Consider the following 21,948-nt stretch of genomic DNA (forward strand, 5'->3'; position numbering starts at 1 on the left):
TATGTACTACACAGGCCAGGCTACGCCTGCCCCACCATATCACCTCGCCTGCTTCTTGATGTCAGCAGATGGTGGCGTTGGCCCTCAGGCAATAGGACTAGGCCCCAATAGGATTCCACATGGTTGTGCAATACCTTGATGCCATCCCACTTGTGAAGTAATTGAACAATTGCCAAGCAGATGCTTCTGGGAAGAATGGGCTCCTTTTGCTGCTCTCTTAGTGGCCTAGCCCTGAGAGAAGCTCATAGATGCAACAGGTTCCACTGCAGACAGAACCCCCTACTGGCCAAACAAGGTCAAAACAGCTCCAGCAGATCTTGCTAGTGACACTGTGGGGAATTGGGTCCAGTGAGTTGATAGGCTATTTTGGGTTATTTTTTTTTAAAAATGGCAAATTGCAAATTGACAGCCTTTCTTTTCACAAGAACAGATAAGGCAAGCAGCAGGATGCCAGTTAGCAGGCAAACTGTCATCACCCACCACCGCCCCAGTTACAGTATTAATACGCGCTGCCTCAAAAGTGTTGAACCGGGCGTCAAAGAGAAGCTCATGTGTTTGCATAATGATTGATCTGCCAGAGATAGCAAGTTCTTTTTATGAGTTGTTTCGGGGCTGGAGTCCAAAGGACAGGTGGCAGGTGGTTAACTACATCTGCTGGAACATCAAGAAGTTCAAATAAAAGCGCTTCCTAACAGCATTACAAAAGTGGGCAAAGGCAGATTCACTTTCAACTAAAGGAGGGTCTCACCTGTACATTTGTTCTCATAGTAGGCACCCCACTTTGAGAGTTAAACAAGCTGCTGCACTCCTAAATGCACCGAGAACACAACAAAATATATCTCCTGTTATCGTTGTTTCTCTATATCTATGCCTTTTCATCATCATCATCATCATCAAAATGAGGAGGAGGAGGAGGAAATTTTATAGTGCAGATTAGGGAACCTGTAGCCTCTCAGATGTTGTTGTGCTCCAACTCCCATCAGCCCCAGCCAGAATGAGCAGTGATCAGGTATGATGGGAATTGTAGTCTGGCAACATCAGGGAGGGCCACAGGTTCCTTACCCTTATAATATGACCTTCATTGTTCAAAGCGTCATGCATAGATAGCACTGCTAAGCCTAGCAATAATTATCATCCCATATTTTGGAGGAGGGATAATGGTTTGCCTGAGGCCACCTTGAGAGTTTGTGTCTTGAGGTGGGATGGATGCATTAAGGAAGCAGTGCAGCCAGTGCAAGAGCTGCAATGGATGGTGGGAGATCTGGGTTTGAAATCCTACCCCGCCATGGACTTCAGGGATGAACGTGGGCAGATGCCAGCTACGCCTTATGCCTAAGGCTAAAATAGTGGCTTTGGTATCACCATCAGCTGGGATGGGGCAGAGCTGGCAAGATCTGTCAGAGGAGGATTCAAGGGTTGGCACTGGAGAGAGCTCAGGTAATGAGCTGGGAGAGGTTTCCGCCCCTTTGTTGTCGGGCATCACAAGTCAGCTTTTCCCCTGCTACTTGGGAGTGAAGTCCCCATGGTAGCAGAGGAGGCAGAGTGATGTCCAGTCAGCAGGGCTGGCTGAACCAGAGGTTCAGAAGGACTGACTCAGGTCCCATCACAAGGGAGCGCCTGCAGGAGCACAGATTTGCAAGTACCGTCTTCTCGCTTTGGATGGGAAGCACACAAATGACTCTTCCTTCACTACTCTTTAAAAGTAGAGCAGCAGAGGCATGCCAAGTGTAGGGGCAACACCTTAGCTACTGCCTAGCCATGAATCTTAGAGCTGTGCTTGTAGACTTACGAACCGTGTATCTTGTAATTATCATTATTATTATTATTTCTACCCCGCCCATCTGGCTGGGCTTCCCCAGCCACTCTGGGCGGCTTCCAACAAAATATTAAAATACAATAATGCATCAAACTTTAAAAGCTTCCCTAAACAGGGCAGCCTTCAGATGTCATCTAAAAGTCTGGTAGTAGTTGTTCTCTTTGACATCTGATGGGAGGGCGTTCCACAGGGCGGGTGCCACTACCGAGAAGGCCCTCTGCCTGGTTCCCTGTAACTTGGCTTCTCGCAGTGAGGGAACCGCCAGAAGGCCCTCGGTGCTGGACCTTAGTGTCCGGGTAGAACGATGGGGGTGGAGGTGCTCCTTCAGATATACTGAACTGAGGCCATTTAGGGCTTTAAATGTCAACACCAGCACTTTGAATTGTGGTCAGAAACCTTGAACTAATGCTGAGACTTGAGTCCAAATACTGTGTCTGAGGGTGAGAGCCAGGACAGTGTCGTCTTTGCATGAAAGAACCCTATTCCTTCCCTAAGTTGTTGTATGTTTACTCTGCTTTTCCAATTCCATTCTCTCTTTCCTGGTCATATGGGAAATGTGCATGAAATCCCCAAGCCTGATGGGTTGGGAGCAAAAGGTGTCTCCCAGTAAAGCTGTGTTTCAGCTTGAGAAGCTTAACTGAATTGTCCTGACTGGACACTAAACCATTGGGACACATTTATTGTTTGGAGCTTTTCTGGGAGTCATGGATTTGCTTGCAGGCATTTTTAAACTTTCCTATAATATGATTCCAGCTGATCTCATATGGCTTGGTGAGGTCAAAATCCTACTCCAGGTGTTTCCATTTCTCCCTGCTTGCAGTACGGTGAGTCTGTGGGGACTCAAGTCCGGGAAATAATAGATTTTGTCTGAGCCAGCCAATGCCTTCATCTCCATTTCCTCCAAGACCGAAGCAGACAAAACAAACTGCTTGGAGGAGGGGTGTGAATACTGCTTTTCTACTGGAAACCTTGGGCAACAGATTGAATTTCTAAATTCCTGGCTTAGTCTGCAACTGCTGGAAAAGGTGTCACACACACACACACACACACACACACACACACACACACACACACACTGGTGGGATTCACCTAATGAATCCCGTCAATGCAGAACCTGCACAAGGGCTTCCACTTGCGCAATGGGGCTTTCCCCTCCTCTCCTTCCCTCCATGACCCCCCAGCACTCTCCCAAATTGGCTTGGCGGGGTGGGGGGAACTCTAGAACGGCACATAGGGGGAGGAGAGGGAGGATTGTTCCATCTGGCAAGCCTCAACTCTTGCATTGACGAGACATTCACCATAGCATGATGTTGAATTCCACCCGTATATTCTGCTTTATATGAACAAAAACTGCTCTTAAAGGGGCTTATATTTCCTGCATCTGGCAGATTTTTTAAAGGTGTAGTTGGCTCAAGTGTTTGATTGTGAATGGCAGATCAACCAAAGAGGGGGAAAGGTAATATCAGCTGGAACAGATACCTCTGTGCTGCTACTTTTGTGAGAGCCTGGGTCTCTGGTAGTCAGATGGAAAATGTGACTTTGTTTCTTGGTCTGTTCCCAAGTGAAAATATTGCCAGCCAGCCATAGAAAATCCACCTGGACCTGGAACGATGGATGGGGAAAAACAAAGTTGTACTTACCTGTAACTATTGATCACACAGATTCACACACACTGACAAGGCTTGCACTGGTGGTACATACTGGGTTGTAGCCAATGCTAGTCCTACTCACAGTACCCATTGAAAGTAATGAACATGACTGACTCAAGCTCATTGCTATCAGTGGGTTGGATACAACCCATACGATATGTTTGCATTGGTGACACAAATCCTAAAACTGGAAAGATACAGAGAATATGAGGGTGACAGATAATTAAATGAAACATCCCTTCTTTTGGGGGCAGAGGAATGGTGGCAGTCCAGTGGTAGAATGCATACACATCCAGCAGAGCCGGCCCTAACATTGGGCAGAGTGAGGAAGCTGATTTGGGGTATCATGAAAGGGCAAGAAATGGGTTGCTATTCAATTTATCTGCCTTCTATTTTTACCATGAAAGATGGGGGAGAGGCCCTGTGAGATATATATTTTTTGTCCTCGGAGACAGTCCAGCCTTTGGTACTATGCATCTTGACTACTCCATCTTAGGCAGCAATGTGTCTTGGGCTGGCCCTGTACACCTACAAAAGGTCCCAGATTCAATCCCCAGGTAAGGTTAAGGGAGTTTCTGCCCTCTCCCCTCTGTGATTTCCAGCAACTAACTGGCCTTCAGAAGCATTAGCGCCTCTGGCTGTGAAGGCATAGCCATCAAGCCTAGTAGCCATTGATAGCCTTAACCTCTATGAATTTGTCTAATCCAGGCTTCCTCAACCTTGGTCCTTCAGATGTTTTGAGACTACAATCCCCAGCATCCCTGACCACTGGTCCTTCTAGCTAGGGATCATGGGAATTGTTAGCCAAAAACACCTGGAGGGCCGAGGCTGAGGAAGCCTGGTGTAATCCTCTTTCAAAGCCATTCAAGTTGGTGGCCATCACTGCATCCCATGGGAGTGTATGGCATGGTTTATGCACTTTGCGACATATACTTGTACCTTGCTTTCCCACCCAGGAGCTGGAAGGTTTTGCACGTTTTCTTCGCCTCCAGCTTTTTACCCTTTTTTTTTTGCAACCAGCCCTGTGACGTAGGCTAAATGAAAATATGTAAGCAGCCATTCTTATCAATAGATTGCCGGGAGAGACAGGTGCAAGGGGCCCAATCCACATACAGTGTACAGGACCCAGGAAATCCTGTTGGTGTCCCTGTTTGGGATTTAGGGCTTGGGTTTATGCACATTCAAGTGTGGAGCCTTCGGTCTCACTAATGCTAGAGAAATGTCTGTGTCTTGAGGGGTGGGGGTCACAATCTTCCTGCTCTATTATTTGCTCTGCTCCCTGCTCTCTGCTTCTTCATTTCTGAATCTAGTGGATTGCAGAAGAGGTATTTCTTCAAAGCCTCCCTTTCTCTTTTATATACAGTGGTACCTTGGGTTAAGAACTTAATTCGTTCTGGAGGTCCGTTCTTAACCTGAAACTGTTCTTAACCTGAGGTAACACTTTAGCTAATAGGGCCTCCTGCTGCTGCTGCGCAATTTCTGTTCTCATCCTGGGGCAAAGTTCTTAACCTGAGGTACTACTTCTGGGTTAGTGGAGTCTGTAACCTGAAACGTCTGTAACCTGAAGCATCTGTAACTTGAAGCGTCTGTAACCTGAAGTACCACTGTATATATATTTGGACAGGGAGGAGAAGGACATTGTGCTCTATTGAGGAATCCTGCCGTACTTTGTCTCCTCCTTACCCTTTTCCAGGAAAAAAAGAGCTCTCTCTATCTTCTCACCCCCTCCAGTGCTTCACAGAAGGTCCCTAACACAGTTTGCCTCGATCTGGTGCTCTTCATTTCCTCATGGGCTGAACTAATATCTGCCTGGTTTCAGAGCCACTGTATGTTATCTCTTATGACATTTGCCAGTGTTTTACTAAAAAAGCTAAGACTGAAAGAGCTCCTTGGTGTGCAGCATGATTTTTTTTTTTGGGGGGGGGGAGATGCCACCTTTTTTTTTTTAATCCTTACGAAAATTCACCAGCATTTTGGTCAAATTCCTCCTAATATTCACATTTTTGTCTGCAATTCTTCCTCATATTCACTTTTTTTTTTGCAAAGTAACTTCCTATAATATAATGCACTTCTGTATGTTGTTTGACACCAATATATGCAATTTTATCCACGCTTTGCGTTTGTGTATAGATTGTTTGGCTGGAGAAAACTGCATCGCAAAAATTGGAAAGCTGCAGATTCGAGAAAGGTTTCAGTTCACATGTTGTTTCAGACTGTGCAAGTTAGGTAGGTTTGCCTTTAAATGTGAATTGCATCAATCCAGCCCCCCCCCCCAATTTCTAGGTGGTGGTGGAGAAGGGACTTCATCTCTTTTGGACCACTGAGCTCTGGCTTCCCCAGAGTCGAAGGACAGGAATGTTCCCCCCCCCACTCCCACTCCTTTTGCCTGGTCAGCTCCTGCCAGGCAGACTCGAAAAGAGAGCTCCGTTGTCCACCTAGGGCTGATCAGAGAGCAGCTCCACACCCTTTGCAGCAGGAAGCAGCTTTCAAGCATTCAGAGGCTGGAAAATGCCAGGGGAGCTTCTAGCTCAGAACGCAAGAAAAAGCTCTAGATGAAAAGGACAGAGCTGACAGGTGCTCCTTCCAAACAGAAGGGAAGCTGTCAAATAAATCTGACCTTGGTAGATCCCTTGTTCCTACGCGCCACCAAAAAAAGCGCAAAAAAGCAGCCAGGTGTCCCTTTACCCCCCAAAATCTTCTTAATACCTGCAGTAGACTGTGTGGGATACAATCCAACCTTCCAAGGATGTTGCACTGCTTGTAATGGGGCAAATGGTGAGAATGAAGAAGTTATGTGCCTGTGCCACATACTCACTGATGTGGAATATGTCCTTTCAGTTGCAGATGAGAAACAGGGCAAAGCTGCATTCATTATGAGGATGATGATCTGCAGTGAGAAAGCAGCAGAAACTGCTTGGCGTACAGATTGTTGGTGTAGAGTTCAGTTTGGCATCCTGTGAACCAGGCAAAGGATTCTGTCTAGGCTGTAGCTCATGCTGGCATGTCAAACCCCTCATTGCAACCCATGGTGAACTTGTGGTTGGATCCTGCTTCATCCTTATAGGAGAGAGAATCTCTAAAACTGTGCCAGAATCCCAAACTGTTTCTTGAGGACAATCCCCTTTTCTCTCCTTAGCTCCCTGTAGTAAAGCCAATGAGAAGACATTTTCAGGCACTGGAAAGGGCGGTTCTTAGGATTACTGGCTGGAATATCATACCAATGTCACACTGACTTTGATCCAAGTGTGACATCATTTTAAAACCAAATTTGTGGCATGTGCAATCAACCAGACATGTGGCAAACAGGATGGTTACTGGTGAAGAGGAAAAAGATAGGTTGCCGTTTTATATGTTTGTAGAGCTAGCAAATTGTAAAGGTAAAGGGACCCCTGACCCTTAGGTCCAGTCGTGACCGACTCTGGGGTTGCGGCGCTCATCTTGCTTTACTGGCTGAGGGAGCCAGCATGACTAAGCCGCTTCTAGCGAAGCAGAGCAGCGCACGGAAACGCCATTTACCTTCCTGCCGGAGCGGTACCTGTTTATCTACTTGCACTTTGATGTGCTTTTGAACTGCTAGGTTGGCAGGAGCAGGGACCGAGCAATGGGAGCTCACCCCGTCACAGGGATTCAAACCGCCGACCTTCTGATCGGCAAGTCCTAGGCTCTATGGTTTAACCCACAGAGCCAAAGCTCAGTCAAATTGTACTCACTCCCTAATTCATTATCCTTCTGGCTAGTCTGGGCTGATCTCGTTTACAGTATATGAATGAGTTATGCACATTTTGCAAAGCCTACAGAACTGATGGGGAGCGGGGAAATGCTTCCATTTCTTGGGCTTCCTGTTTTGGAGTGCTACTCCATTGCAAGCACTGAAGGTTACCACAATAATTGAGTGCTATGGTCATCTGTCCTTTCCTGGGTTTTTATGAGTGTGTTCAGCAGTTCTTATGCACCACCTTCTTTAATCTCTGTTGCACCAAGCCTTAAGAAGCCGTGGCTCTGCAACAGAAGGCGTGTGCTGCTTATTAGCAAAACTGAAGCAGAAGTTGTTCTATTTCCCAGGGAATTCATTCATGTAATGATGATTCATATTTTGGAAGGCACAGGGTACTTCTGCAATTCACCTAAGTGATGCTGAATTAGTGCAAAATCTGCGCTGGCAAGCAGGTATCTCACTGCTTCAGCTCCTGGAAAAAAAATGAACTTTAGGCATGTTAATCATCTAACAGAGAAAGGCATGAACTGATCACAAATGAAATACAATGCTGTTCCTCATCTACAACCATGACAGAATGCGAGACTGAGTGAGTTTGCTTTTTAATTTGTGGCACATTTCTCCCTCCCTGTGATGGAGTCACAGCCCCTTTCTCTTTTCAGTTTGACGTGGCTTTGGCTTTTGACTGCGCAAATATTGCCAAAGCATAAGGAAAAAGCAAAGCCTTTTGGAGGCTTTCTGGGACAGGGACTATGAACACCTTATGGCTAATGGCTAATGTGCAGCCACAAGGTAATGCTGACATATATGGACACAATTCTCTTGTGCAAAAGACACAGAGAGATAAACTACAAATCTTCTGAGGGTTAATAGTAGGGGGGTTGTGAGGAGGGGTTGTTGGGAACACAGTGGGGGAAGAAAGACTTATACACCCCTTCCCCCAACATGCCGCGACCCCAACCCTGATGCTCCCCCAACTCTCACCTACCAGCTCAGCTTAGATTGACTTCCCCTTCTACCAGAAAGTTCTTCCCTCAAGCCAGACAATGCAGCCAGTGGCCAGGTTCTGGAGGAAGGCCTGCACCTTGTCTACAACAGCAGTTTGTGTGGTGAGCTCCCACCTCCACCAATGGAAATAATGACACATGACACAATTATTAAGGTTAATGGGCTAAATAAGGCCACAACTTTATTGGTTACAGGTGATGAGCTGTATTGGCTTAGGCATTGGTCCTAACAGACCATATCCGACTTCAGCCCGTCCGCTTGAAGTCCGGGAAGGGTTAACCACCAGTTGGGGGAGTCCTGCTGATGCACATCAACTAGGAACTCCCCTGGGGTCACCGCTCGGGGCGTGCCTTAGGCCCTCACCTCCCCAGGCATCAGACAGGGCCACGTCCCCCGGAATCCTTTATCGGACTACCCTTCAATATATGGGGCAGGTGATGGTGCTATCTCACCTCTTCCATCTACAGAACAATACCAATGCCTAACCACCAAGTTGTGACGATTAGCTACGAGGTAGGCGAAAACCAAGTGACTGGTGCCAATTTGCCAAGTGGAAAAATCCCTACCAGGCCCCTCAACGGTGACCAACCAAGGTCCATAGCAAGGTCAAAGAACAAAAACCTGATAGGGCGGGAGGGTGGCAAAAGCAGGAACAGCTGGCAGGTGGCAAAGAGGGAGATCCCCAGCCGCGTCCTGCCTTAAATAGGGCAGGCCACACCCCCTGAGCCAGCTGATTGGCTGGCCAGGGGATGACGCAGCCAGGAATCCCCCCAATAGTGCAGCGGCTGGTTCCAGCCACTGCGCGCATATCGGGGCCATGACGCCCGCAACTCCACCTCCATAGGGCAGAAGTGGCTTTGCTTTGTCCAGTCATCCCTGGGGGGAGCAACTGCAGGTGGCTTTCATGTCCTCTGCCCCCTCTTCCAGGAACCCATCCCATCTCAAGTTTCCATCACTTAGTCATCCACCTGCAACACCTGGAACCAGCTGTCATACCACAGGGTGAAACAGCCTGCTTCACGGGGAAGGGGCTGCCGCTGGAGGTTAGCTGAGGGCAGGGCTTGGTGTCTGAACAGCGCAGCAAAACTTTTTAAAATGTTGTTCCCATATCTCTCTCCTTGTTGCACAGAGGCACCATTTGGACTCTGCTTCAGGAAGCAAAATGTTCTGGGCTAGCACTGGCTGTTAACTTACAAAGCAGTCTTCCCTTTGTTGTTATCCTTGCATCACCCACCTTCTGCTCTCCTTTCCCTATATGCTTCACACTTCTCCCGCTCTCCTCCTCCTCCTCCTCCTCCTTCTCCTCACCTTTCTTGCTCCCCACCCCCACGCAAGAACATGCCCACACTGGGTCCCCCCCCCCGGCACCTCCAGATTCCATTATGTTTGACCAGCAGGGCTGAACAGAGAAGCGATGTCCTTGTTCCCATAGATCATAAAGCAGCAGCAAGCTGCAGGGAAACAAAGAACCTAAAGTCTTCTTAAAAGTTATCTGCTGTACGGAGGGAGTGGTGTTTTGACACTTGGAAGGATGCTAGTGAGAGACAGGATTACTGGGACAGGTTCAGTGGCAGAAGGCCAGGAGCCATCTGAACATCTCTTTAAAAGGCAGGTGCCAGATATGTCCATAAAATAATAACTAATAACCTATAAACAGTGACATCACTGTCCACCTCAGTGCTGTGGAGGTGATTTAGAGACACTTTGCCAGCTTGAAATGAGAACAGCTGCTCTCTGCTGGAAAGAGAAGGAAATCTTCTCATTAGCATTAAATTTAAATGAACCATTCCTCATTTGCATATTTCTGCGGTGCTCTATTTCTGTAAAAGGGTAACTTGGGAGTGACAATTCAGATCAAGGTTCAGTAATCGGGTTCTCCTTGACTGCATTTCTTAAAAGCATAAAACAATGCTTTCTGGGTTTTTTACTCATCTCACAAAAAGGATGGAAATCTTTACTTGCCCTTTGTAATCTCCATCCTGCCTCAGTGCCTAGCCCTGCAGAAGCCCATCCTTCCCATTGACCCATGGCCCAGGGGAATGCTGTATCACCACAACCACTGGTACCCAGAACTTACTATCTGAACCCAACCAGGCAAATCCATCCTTGGATGGCCATGGTCTCACCTTCTGTGGTTCTCCTGTTTCCCTAGTGCAACCAGTCAGAGTTGCACACATGATGTTTTAGATATATAACTAAGGTTTTTGAAATATGCAACTACAAATGCAAAGTATGTTTGAGTCAAATGCATGCTCAGAAGCATGCTGTTATATTAAGGGAGTCAAAAGTAGATGTGGCCTCTTGTTATGTATATACTGTATTCAGTGGCACTCCCAGTTTGCTGCCATATGATGCCTTATGCATCTTCTCTCTCTCTCTCTCTCTCTCTCTCTCTCTCTCTCTCTCTCTCTCTCTCACACACACACACACACACACACACACACACACCACACCTGTCTTTGACACTACAGACCAGGGGTCAGCAAACTTTTTCAGCAGGGGGCCGGTCCACTGTCCCTCAGACCTTGTGGGGGGCCGGACTATATTTTGAAGGAAAAAAATGAACGAATGCCTATGCCCCACAAATCACCCAGAGATGCATTTTAAATAAAAGGACACATTCTATTCATGTAAAAACACGCTGATTTCTGGACCGACCATGGGCTGGATTTAGAAGGCGATTGGGCTGGATCCGGCCCCCGACCTTAGTTTGCCTACCCATGCTACAGACTGTCAGCTCTACTGTACCCTTGGAAGACCACTTCAGTTCATACGTTACTTGAATTCGTATTTATGAATACAAGCATGAAGTGTGAACGTTTGCAAACACGTGAGAAATGTAGCTAGGGAATTGTGACTGGCTGTGCATCTTGGCTGAGGTTGTATTACACCACAAGCTGCTACACACAACACCCCATCTTTCAGCATAGACCTATAAATGTAAAATACAACTGTGGTGACAAAAAAACCCAACCCTCACTCCACACCTGCTTACCTGTGTATTATATTGTTGACAGGCTGCCATTTTTGCTCATTATGCAAACCTTGGTGGCAAACCTGGATTTTCTGCCCTGCAGTGTGCAGTGTGGCCTAGGACAAGGCAGAAATGACTGTGGCTGCATGTGCCATGTCCGTGACTGCTCTTGGGAAATGTTGCTGGTGGTTCATGTCGCAATTGGATCTCTAGTTGTAGTTTTCAGACACAGTAATGACCAGAGAACTTGATATTTGAAGAAGAGGTGTACAAATTCTCAGCCATCTGGTTATTATTGAGACGTTGAGTTAATGGCCACCTGGCAGTGGCTTTACGTCAGTCAAACAACCAACTGGTACCGTGTGTGTGTGTGTGTGTGTGTGTGTGTGTGTGTTCGTGCATACTCCAATTTCTAGGGTACTTGGGCACCTCCCAGTTTGGCTCTCTATGTGACTTGCCTGATCTGGAGAAATAAATTAAATGCAGGGAATGAAAATCAAGAGGCCACACTTAATGGTTGCTGTGGACATTTGAGAGTGCTCTTGGAACGTGGACAACTGTTTCCCTGTGTAAAGCTTTGTGCTATGTCTTGTGCAGGTGTCTGGCTGGCCGTGGGGAGATGAATATAAACAAAGCTTGAATGAGTCTGGATTCTCCCCCTACCCCCCACTCTACCCCCCAAAACTTAGACCAACACTTTCTCTGGTACAGAAATGGTCTTAAATCTAAATTAGGCCAGAGAGAGTCATGCCGAAAGAGGGCCAATGCCTGAAACACAGCTGACATAACGAGATTTAAATCTTAGCCTCAGGGCATATGTGGGGGTGGGAGCGGGGGGGGGAGGGGAGAGACACCAAGGGAACGAAATGAAGCCCAGTCTGCAGAATGAGCTGCAATGCAAACCTAGGCGAGCAAACCTGCTTGCTGAAAGCTCAGTAAATGCCACACAAAAAGGAAAGCAGTTCTTTCCAATATGCCAACCAAGAGGGAGAGGGATTTCCTGTGCCTATGGCTACTATCTTAAACAGCAGAGACATCACCTTGCCAACAAAGGTCTGTATAGTTAAAGCCATGGTTTTCCCTGTAGTGATGTATGGAAGTGAGAGCTGGACCATAAAGAAGGCTGACTGACGAAGAATTGATGCTTTTGAATTATGGTGCTGGAGGAGACTCTTGAGAGTCCCATGGACTGCAAGAAGATCAAACCTATCCATTCTGAAGGAAATCAGCCCTGAGTGCTCACTGAAAGGACAGATCCTGAAGCTGAGGCTCCAGTACTTTGGCCACCTCATGAGAAGACTCCCTGGAAAAGACCCTGAAGTTGGGAAAGATGGAGGGCAGAAGGAGAAGGGGACGACAGAGGACGAGATTGTTGGACAGTGTTCTCGAAGCTACCAACATGAGTTTAACCAAACTGCGGGAGGCAGTGTAAGACAGGAGTGCCTGGCGTGCTCTGGTCCACGGGGTCATGAAGAGTCGGACACGACTAAACAACAACAGCATGGCTGCTATAAACTAAGAATTTCAGTAGAGCTCTTTTCTTAAAAACATACACACACAAACACAATTTCTTTTTCCTCTGCCGCATCTGAACCATTCTTCCCTGCCTCTTCCGAAGGTGATACAAAGAGCTGTAAGCAGGAACTCCTACTTCCCCAAGGACTGAATCAAATCTTCATGAGGGACAAACCTTTCTTCCGACCCAGGAGTTACTGCTGCTTCCATATGCACCTGAGATGGAGGTGCGGCTGATCTTTGGCTACTGGGAAGAAGTAAAGCCTTGGTCCCATAACCAAAATCCAAGGGAAGCCGGCAGCCACTGTGAGAGAGTGGAAGGGCCATCGTGCTACTTCCACCTGCCTCGGGAGCAAGACTCACATGCTGCCCAGCTAACAAACAAAAAAAGGACAGCAGCTTTCATATGTGGTGGGCAGACAGAATCAATCCTGGAGCTGGCCAGTCTTGCCAGGCAAATGGAAAGTGCTTTTCCATGCCAGAAGAAGCTTAAAACAATAAGCACCTTGACATAAAGGGGTGCAATATGGCAAAACTTTGCTCTGGAGTGACCTTTGCCAATACACCAAGCTGATGTTAGCAGCTTTGCACTTGGGCCCATGGGGCCAATTGCCAGGCTTAGTCCCCAAAGGGTCTGCTTTGCTGGCTGCCCTCAAACATCTTGGCACAAACAGATGCCTTGTTGCTAAGATATGGAGCTCAGATAACACCTGGGTTCAGTTCTCCATTCTGCTGCAGGTTTCCTGCATGATCTCCTCTGTCCAGCCATTTAGGAAACAGCCACACATAGATAGATAGATAGATAGATAGATAGATAGATAGATAGATAGATAGATAGATGATAGATATAGATAGATAGATATAGATCAAGATCTCCATCCCACCTTCCAGGACACAAAGGGCACTATTCAATGAATGAGTCAAACTAGCAGAAGCCCATGCAAGGGGCTTCATGCAGTGTGGAATTTAAGGTGGTTCCCTCGCACAGGGTGCCAAGCTCGGGGAGGGGACGCAAAATTGAGAAGATCCATTTGGGGTTGCTAAATGTTGGCCTTGCACAGAGCGCCACATTACGAAAGTTTACCCAAGTCTGCCCCTGCTTCCTGGGCGGTAGCAGTAGGACAGGACAGCATGAAAACACAGTTACAGCAAGAATAAAGTCTATTTTGCTCAGGGAATAGTGAATCTGTGTCCCTCCCGACGTTGTTGGCTCCTATCATTCCTGACCATTGGCTAAAAACATCTGGCGGGGGCGCAGTTCCCCCATCCTTGAATAGCTGGATGTTCTTTTCAGCTGCCAGAACCGGGAGTCGGTTCCCCATTATTCTTCTCATTTGGTTATCTTAGCTGCAACCTGTGAACTGATGTTAACATGCTTGGTATTATTTTTAATGATATTTTGTTTCAAAAGACCATTAATTATCAAGATTTCCCAGAAGATGCATTAACAGAAACTCATTCTGCATCAAGAATTCACTTGGCCAGTGTGGAAAATGAAGTCTGATTGCTGGAGATGATGATGCCTGGGTAAACATGGAAAGCACATTGCAGAGCTGGGAAAAGTTAAGAAGCACTTTTGTATGTGGTTCCCAATTGGTGGTCCATGGATCGCAGGGGGTCTGTGGCAGCATTCACATAACAAAAACTACCATAGACATATCCAAATTTTCAAAAGTAGTGGGTCCATGTTTTGACTTTTGGAATATAGGTGGTCCGTAGTACTAGGCTAATTGGGAACCACTATCCTAAAACACAGGGTTGCGATTCGCTTTGTGAAAAGGTCCAAGCTCTGATTCAGCAAAGCTTTGACGTCCAGAGCAGGGTTAGCAACATGTACATTAAAGGTATTGCTGTTGCAATTAAAATGGCAGTAGTTACTAGTAGCAGGGATAAGTTGTGACTCAGCTACACAGCTGCAAATAAAACATTCTAAATGTGTTGTAAGGTGCAATATAAAAGTGTGACACTGGACGGCGATGGCGAGCTATGCAAAATTCAATGTATTTTTCAAAACTTTTTTTATACCTTCGTTGGCAGAGTATCTGCTATGCACACAAAAGGTCCCAGGTTCAGTCCCCAGCATCTCCAGATAGAGCTGGGGGAGAGCCCTGTCTGAACCCCTAGAGAGTTGCTGCCAGTCAGTGTCAACAATACTGAGCTATATGGACCCAGTGGTTTGACTGGATGAGCCTGTGGGCATAGGAAGCTGTTTATATTACTAATTAATAAAAGCACAACCTCATTAAAACCCAACAATGAGAAACCTTACTTTTCAGAATTTCTCATGCATCTTAATCCACTTGACTGGACATTATGTTAACTCTGTAGAAGGTTTCTCAAAGGTTGTGGGTGGCTGACTCCCACTGCCACCGCTGCCACCACCATGAGTGGACTGGCTATAATTTAGCAACATAGACATCCTGCAGCATAACAGGCTGGGGTAAAAATATAGGAACAGGTGGCTGTTAGGGAGTCTGAGTAGATTCCTGCCTACATAAGCAGAGCACTCAATAGGATGTGGTGGTGAGTACCAATTGGAAGCAGTCAAGACTCATGCAATAAATAAAGAAATAAATCATGAGCCCCAGGTTCTGTATAAAGAACACTCCTGCTTATTCAGGTGTCCTTTTATACTCGTCCTCCTGCTGCTAATGCACATTAAAATTACGAAGGGAACTTCCTTGCATAGCAAACTGAAGTCTTCCATATACAGTGGTACCTTGGGTTACAAACACCTAGGGTTACAAACACTTTGAGTTACAGAGTCGGCTAACCCGGAAGTAGCACCTTGGGTTAAGAACTTTACCTCAGGATGAGAACAGAAATCGTGCGGTGGCAGCGCAGCAGCAGTGGAAGGCCCCATTAGCTAAAGTGGTACCTCAGGTTAAGAATGGTTTCAGGTTAAGAACGGACCTCTGGAACGAATTAAGTTCATAACCAGAGGTACCACTGTACAAAATATACACTGCATACTTCAACTGGTTTAATGGTGTGTGTGTCCTGTCCCCCGGTCACTGCAGGGAACTATAGTTCTGTAAGGAGGCTAGTGATCCCTAATGGAGGTTTCTCTCCAAACTCCAAATTCTCTCCTGGGATTCTTTTGGAGATAGAGAAATTGTGCCTCCCCACCCGCTAGGTGATGTTGGAGTCATAATCCCTGACGTTTAGCCATGCTGGCTAGGGTTGATGACAACACCCAGCCTGTCTCTATTTTGCAGGTGGGATTCTATTGCATAGTGGCACATTCAAGTTGTTCGTTTAAAGTGGATCTGAACTCTTGCGTAAAAAAACCCCAGAACAGAACTTCTCTTTAGGGATAGTTAATTCTGAAATTCTGAAGGACCTTAAAAAAAAAAAATTATGTACAGTATGCTACAACCGCAGCCAGAATGGTATTTGCCCAGAGGTGGAAAGAGGATGCTGTTCCAGCCAAGGAAGAATGGCTGATTAAAATTTATGGATTACGCCAAAATGGCAAAATTAACGGATGTGGTAAGAAACCACAAAATTTATTAAAGAGTGGGGGACATTTGTTGAATATTTGGAAAATCATGGGATGCAAGTAAGTGCATTAGTAGGGCTAACTTAAATCAAGCAGTTAAAAGTACTATTAAGATTAATTGTAGAATAATTAAAAAATGGAGTAAAGTGGAAAATTCAGTGTTAAAAATTTAAATAAGATAAGAAACCACAAAAAAGGGGAGGAGGGAAGTCTAATGTGCATTTGTGTTGGAAGTATATGGTTGTAAGGTGTGTATCTGTAAATTTTTGAAAACTGAAAACTCAAAAAAGGAGGGCTTGTGATGGAAAAATGCACCGGGAACTGTAGAGTCACAGTTGCTTAGTGTGATGTTGTAACACCTCCCCAGAAACAAATTTGAATGAATGCTCAATGAGCAGCTGGTGTCATATAACCTCACAGTACAAACAAACCAGAATGAATGTCCACAAAACAGGTTGTCTGAAAGGAACCTATATCAATGGGAAAAGCTTAGCTTGGATTTGAGGGTGAGGGAAGATTAGTTTCCCCATTTGGTTGTGGAAGTTGGCCATGAATCAACAAGACGGAGATGAAAATATTGAAAAGAGCTAAGTATAAGAGACTTGTGAGTTACTGCGGGCTTCTCTTTTGTTAACATCTGGATTAGGCTATATCCCTGTGAAAATAAGTAAAAGGGTGTTGCTTCCATATTGGTCAAAAAGAATGCAAGGCCCTGGTCTCCGAATGCGAGTCTGCAAGATTTCAAAGCTTTGCAGAGTTATTTGCACACAATTTCCGACAGATGGTTCAAAGAAAGTTTTCCTCTTATGTACTCCGTGCCTTCAAATAAAAAAATGGCATTTACTAAACATATAGAAAACATTTCTCCTTGCAAAAAATAATATATAAATCAAAAGCTGTAGTGCCATCTATTAAAATAAAGAGGTTAACAAAGTTCTATGAAGTAGTCATATGGATTTGCAGCTTTTTTTATCTAATGAAAATGCGATGCTATTTTTTGTCAATTTAACAATAGATCGGCAAAAGGATACCTACAAAAGTGTTTTTCCCCTCTTAGCATTTCATTAAGGGAGTTTTGCACACCAATTTTTAAATAGGTACTTGTTGTTCAGATCTTCATGCGGCAAGGCACTTATTGCAGCCCCTCTCAGCAAGATCTTAATCACGTAATTAGAAACATATGACTAGCCCCATTGAAATGTATGGGATTACTCCCTTGTCTGATGTTGAAGTGATGTTAAACATAAGTTGATGTGTTAAACATGGTAAAGTGCTTTATTGACTATGGCTAGACAGGCACATGGTTACAATTTAGCATATTATTTTAGCTACAGTATTCCCCTCCACACTAGGATCTATACGTTTAAGAGTGAATTGCCCTTACCCAGCAATTTCGTTTGGGTGTATTGGTCCAATGTGCATATGAAGCCGCTCCCCTTTCAGTATTGAAAGAGGCCTGCTCCATTTATTTTAAGACCTGGAGTGAGCAGGTTTTATTCAAATGACAGTATTCTGCACAGAGCTTGGACACTCCACTGAATGTCCATTAGGGTTCTGGGTGGGTATTCTAAAGGCCTGGTTCAAACATGCATGTTTATTGCTTGACGATGGCAGTAGGAAGTGGCAACTTACAGGTGAGAATGCGTCGTCACAGTTCTAACACAGCAGGCGGAGCTTTTACATCACCATACAGAATTTCGAGCGCAATATTTCTCAGTGGATTTGGGGAGGAGAAGGGGAAGAACATTCCATTGCACCAGCAGAAATCCTCGCACTGATGGAATGCTCATGTAGTGCTGTGCTGGGTACCACCCATTATTTACAGCCCATTGTTCTAGTCCTGCAGTCTCAGATGATTATCTCACTCCTGCCCCACTTGCTCCTTCCTAAGATTAGCGTCTTCCTCCTAACCGCTATGGTTTCCTTCCAATCTGCTAGGAGGGAACGCTGTCATTCACAGCAAGTTTGTCTAGCCCAGCGATGCATTTGCTAGGCCCTTTCCTTGCCAGTCAGCCACCAACCATGTATCCAAGGCCCTCAGGCCCTGTCCTTTTGCCTTCCTCTGGGCCACTCTCCCCCATCTTCCTCCTGATTTGAACGCCAGACATGCATATGATGTCTGATGCTAATTCCCCCCCAAAGAGTTAAATGATAACTCATCAGAGGCAGCTACAGTTGCAAATGGAAACAAAATATCTGTGAAAGGAAGAGGAGCAGGTTTGCTCAAGTGTGTTGCAGGTAGAAATACTGTTTGTAATGAAGTGAGAGCAGTAGTTGCTCGAATTAACGAATAAGAAAGTTTTGAGAATTTACATGCTAGATTAAAATTGATTAATTCATTGAGAAGGGGATTGAAAGAAAAACACTGGGGCCTAATTTGAATAATAGAGTGCCTGGTATCTGGTGGGCAATCTTCTCCTTTATTTCTACACTGTGGCTGTAAACCAAATCACCTGTCAGGAGAGCTATGAGATTCAGGTGAGGGTCATATGCTTTGTCAATCCCAGCAGGTATATAACAGGAAGACCCAGGCATTATTTTAAGAATAACATTACAACTTCATTTTCCAAAAAATAATGCTCATTCCACAAAATGTTTACAAAGTTCAGCTACTGCAAAAGTTTTATGCTTTTTTTTTTTTAATCACCATGGTATTTAACCATCTTATGTCCTTTAGAGGAGAAGTTGTGAATTGCAGAATTTTAAATACCCGTCATCATCCTTGGCTTCACTCAGTTTTGTTTATAACACTCTTCCATTTTATTCTAGTCGTGAGGGTGGGGAGGGGCCTCACAAGTGGAGTAGCCTAGGGCCTCTCTTCATCTAAATCCGACCCTGATCAGGGCAGGAGATCATATTCAAACTAAGCTCAGCAAAGTTCATGGTTGAAGGGAAGGAGTTTTCTGTGGCTCTGTTTTCTAGCAGGGCCATGAAATACAGCGGATATCAGGACTGGGGAAAAGCTCAGCCACCAACCGTTCCCCAGAGAGGATTCATTTTTAACTAAGCTGCTGTGTGTGCACCTGAACCAGTGTCTCATTTTTCTCTTGTCTTTTTCCTTTGTCAGGCAGGGCTTGAAGATTCAATTACGGAGGGAACTGGCCGGCCTGGCGTAGATGGTGCTTTGCTTCCCCACAGACTTTACAGACTTGCTGTAAGAATTTGTGTCGCATGCGAACCAGATTGCATTTTTAAACTAAGATGATAGGTGTATAGGGAAAGACCACGGGAATTAAAAACTACAGCGGCAAAGCAAAACACGAAAGCCAGGAAGCAAAAACAGCAGGTGATGTTGTCTTAAAAGGCATTAAGATGCAGAACCTGCAATTTGGAAAGAAAAATAATGTGCAGTATTATAGCTGAATGCGCCTTTGGCCCCTTCTTTCCTGGGGACTCCGTTTGTGCCCCTGTGCTGGTGTGGGATGAGTGAGCTGAGTGAGCTGAGCTCTAAACCTTCATGTCTACTTAGAATATATACAAGACCAGCTCTGCCAAAACTGCAAGATGCTGCTTATAATGAATGGCACTTAGAGATATTATGCCTTCCAGGTGAAGCACAAACAGATGCTTCTGAGCAGCTTTCACTACTTCTGGCCTACTGAGCCAAACACAGACTACCAGACTTCTCCAAATTTGCAGTGGCTGCACTCCAAGAAGCTGCTTCCAACAGCAGTGTTCTTCTGCTCAGCCCAGTCTTGCATTTGGAAGCATGCATCTCTCCCTTTCACAGATTCAAAAGATTTCTTGAGGTGCAGTGCCTTAGTTAAGTGTCAAACGCACTAGAGGCTTATTTGTTTGTCAGGAAGCACAGGGGGAACCCGTAGTTTGCAAAACTGAAAGGAGAGCTGCAATTCTTGGCCGTCTGCAAAAAGAATCTCTCCTTTCAATGGCTTGTTTTAAATTTTGGTTTCTGGAAAATGCAACTTGACTTTTTTAGGCAGTGTAAAGCTAAAGGTAAAGGGACCCCTGACCATTAGGTCCAGTTGTGGCCGACTCTGGGGTTGCGGCACTCATCTCGCTTTATTGGCCGAGGGAGCCGGCGTACAGCTTCTGGGTCATGTGGCCAGCATGACTAAGCCGCTTCTGGCGAACCAGAGCAGTGCACGGAAACGCTCTTTACCTTCCCGCCGGAGTGGTACCTATTTATCTACTTGCACTTTGACGTGCTTTCTAACTGCCAGGTTGGCAGGAGCTGGGACCGAGCAATGGGAGCTCACCCCATGGCAGCGATTCGATCCCCCGATCTTCTGATCAGCAAGTCCTAGGCTCTGTGGTTTAACCCACAGCGCCACCCGCGTCCCAAGTAGTTTTTAGGCAGTGAATAGCACCCAAAGGCTTTACAGTGTCAAATAGATATTGACCGGAGTGAAAGATTTTTCTGTTGGAATAAATCTAATGATTCCAACTGGATCCACAGCCCGACTTCAGCCGGGGAGGGCGGGATATAAATAAAAGTTTATTAGTTTATTATTATTAAGAATACATACACATCACGTTTTCTGGCATTTTCCTCTCCCAAGAGGCTAACTTGTTTTCCCTTCAAAGCCCAGAACTCATTTGACAGTGCAATCCTATACACAGAATTGTAGAGTTGGAAGGGACCACGAGGGTTGAACCTCAAGTGCTTGAGGGTCCCCCACTTCAACTTGTGTTGGCTCATAAGGCTCCCACTTTTCCTCTGACAAGCCCCAGATTTCTCCAAGGCACCCCATTTCAGCTCAGAATTCAATATTCCTGCACACCCCAATATAAAAGTTCTGAAACTTGTTGATTAGTTACCCAGATGGTGGCTTCACCTTTGTGTTTCATCACTACGTACACACTTCCTAGCTTTTTTCCTCTGTATGGCCCTGGAACCAGGCATTTAGGAAACACTTCTGCACCAGTCGTCAAAGGCCTATATCCCTGATAATACCTCAGTACATGAGGGTGTTTATTGTTCAAACAGATGTGACAGAAGACAATCACGTTTCCTGGTTCTTGGCTTGCCTAGGTTTATTACTCAAAGCAATGAACGCATGTAGAACCATTGTACCAAGAACAGATTTTCATGTGGTAAAGTAATGGATGTTCAGCAAAATTGTGCTGTTACAGAAGTTTGCTTTTAAATAAGCAAACATACAGCACAAATGCTCCATTTCACGTTGCATGTGGAGAGGACTGTCCCATTCTAGTTTTAAATACAATGCGCCTCATTCTTCCATTGATTTTCCAAGAGGGATAATTAGCATGCTGTTCTGGGAGAATGTGCTAATAAGTTATTAGTCATGTGCTGCTTAAATACTTGGCTTTGGCAAATGTAAATGCCCCGCAGCCCAATACTGCTAAGCTTCCATTGCGCCAGCATATTTAATTGGATTTAATAGTGTAAAACTTCAGGACATTCTAGAACCCCTTTGTGTCAGAGTAATTGCATTCTGGAGAAGCCTGGGGTTCCTCTGAAGTGTATATCCTGGGTCCCTCCATGGGAAGGTAGTTGGTGGCAAACAAGCTTCTCTGAAATATATTTCGGCCGCCACAGCAGCAGCTGCCACCCGCTGCAATGCCCAGCTGTCAAGGAATGTTGGATGTGCTTCTACACTACATGCAGAGATTATGTGGACCAAAAACAAGTCCCACCAAACTTTGCAGGTGCTCCCTGTGGGATGAATCTATATCCCCTAGAACGTTTCCCAGAATCAGATGTCAGAGAAACGCACTGAAAACGGACTATCAAATGGATTTCCTCCCATCTGCCCATTCAATCCCCAACACAGCACAGACTCCTGC

At 45.6% G+C, this 21,948-nt stretch overlaps 1 protein-coding gene across 8 annotated transcripts in view; it reads left to right on the forward strand.

Moving 5' to 3' along the window:
• The window catches only part of LOC308581895 (uncharacterized protein), a 102,960-nt gene that overhangs the window by 62,864 nt on the left and 18,148 nt on the right, over positions 1-21,948 (forward strand). For 3 of the 8 annotated variants that reach the window (XM_081184689.1, XM_081184688.1, XM_081184687.1), the window contains exons 1-2: positions 16,425-16,783; positions 19,247-19,333. The exons of 1 other annotated variant lie outside the window; for it this stretch is intronic. In XM_081184689.1, the coding sequence (XP_081040815.1) occupies positions 16,748-16,783; positions 19,247-19,333 (123 nt within the window). In that variant the 5' untranslated portion in view covers positions 16,425-16,747. Of the gene's footprint in view, positions 1-16,415; positions 16,784-19,246; positions 19,334-21,948 lie in introns of those variants that run through there. 4 more of the 8 variants (XR_014005347.1, XR_014005348.1, XM_081184690.1 and 1 more) reach the window with 3 other exon arrangements.

Source organism: Podarcis bocagei (genome assembly GCF_964188305.1).
Source record: "Podarcis bocagei genome assembly, chromosome: 2".
Lineage (NCBI taxonomy): Eukaryota > Metazoa > Chordata > Lepidosauria > Squamata > Lacertidae > Podarcis > Podarcis bocagei.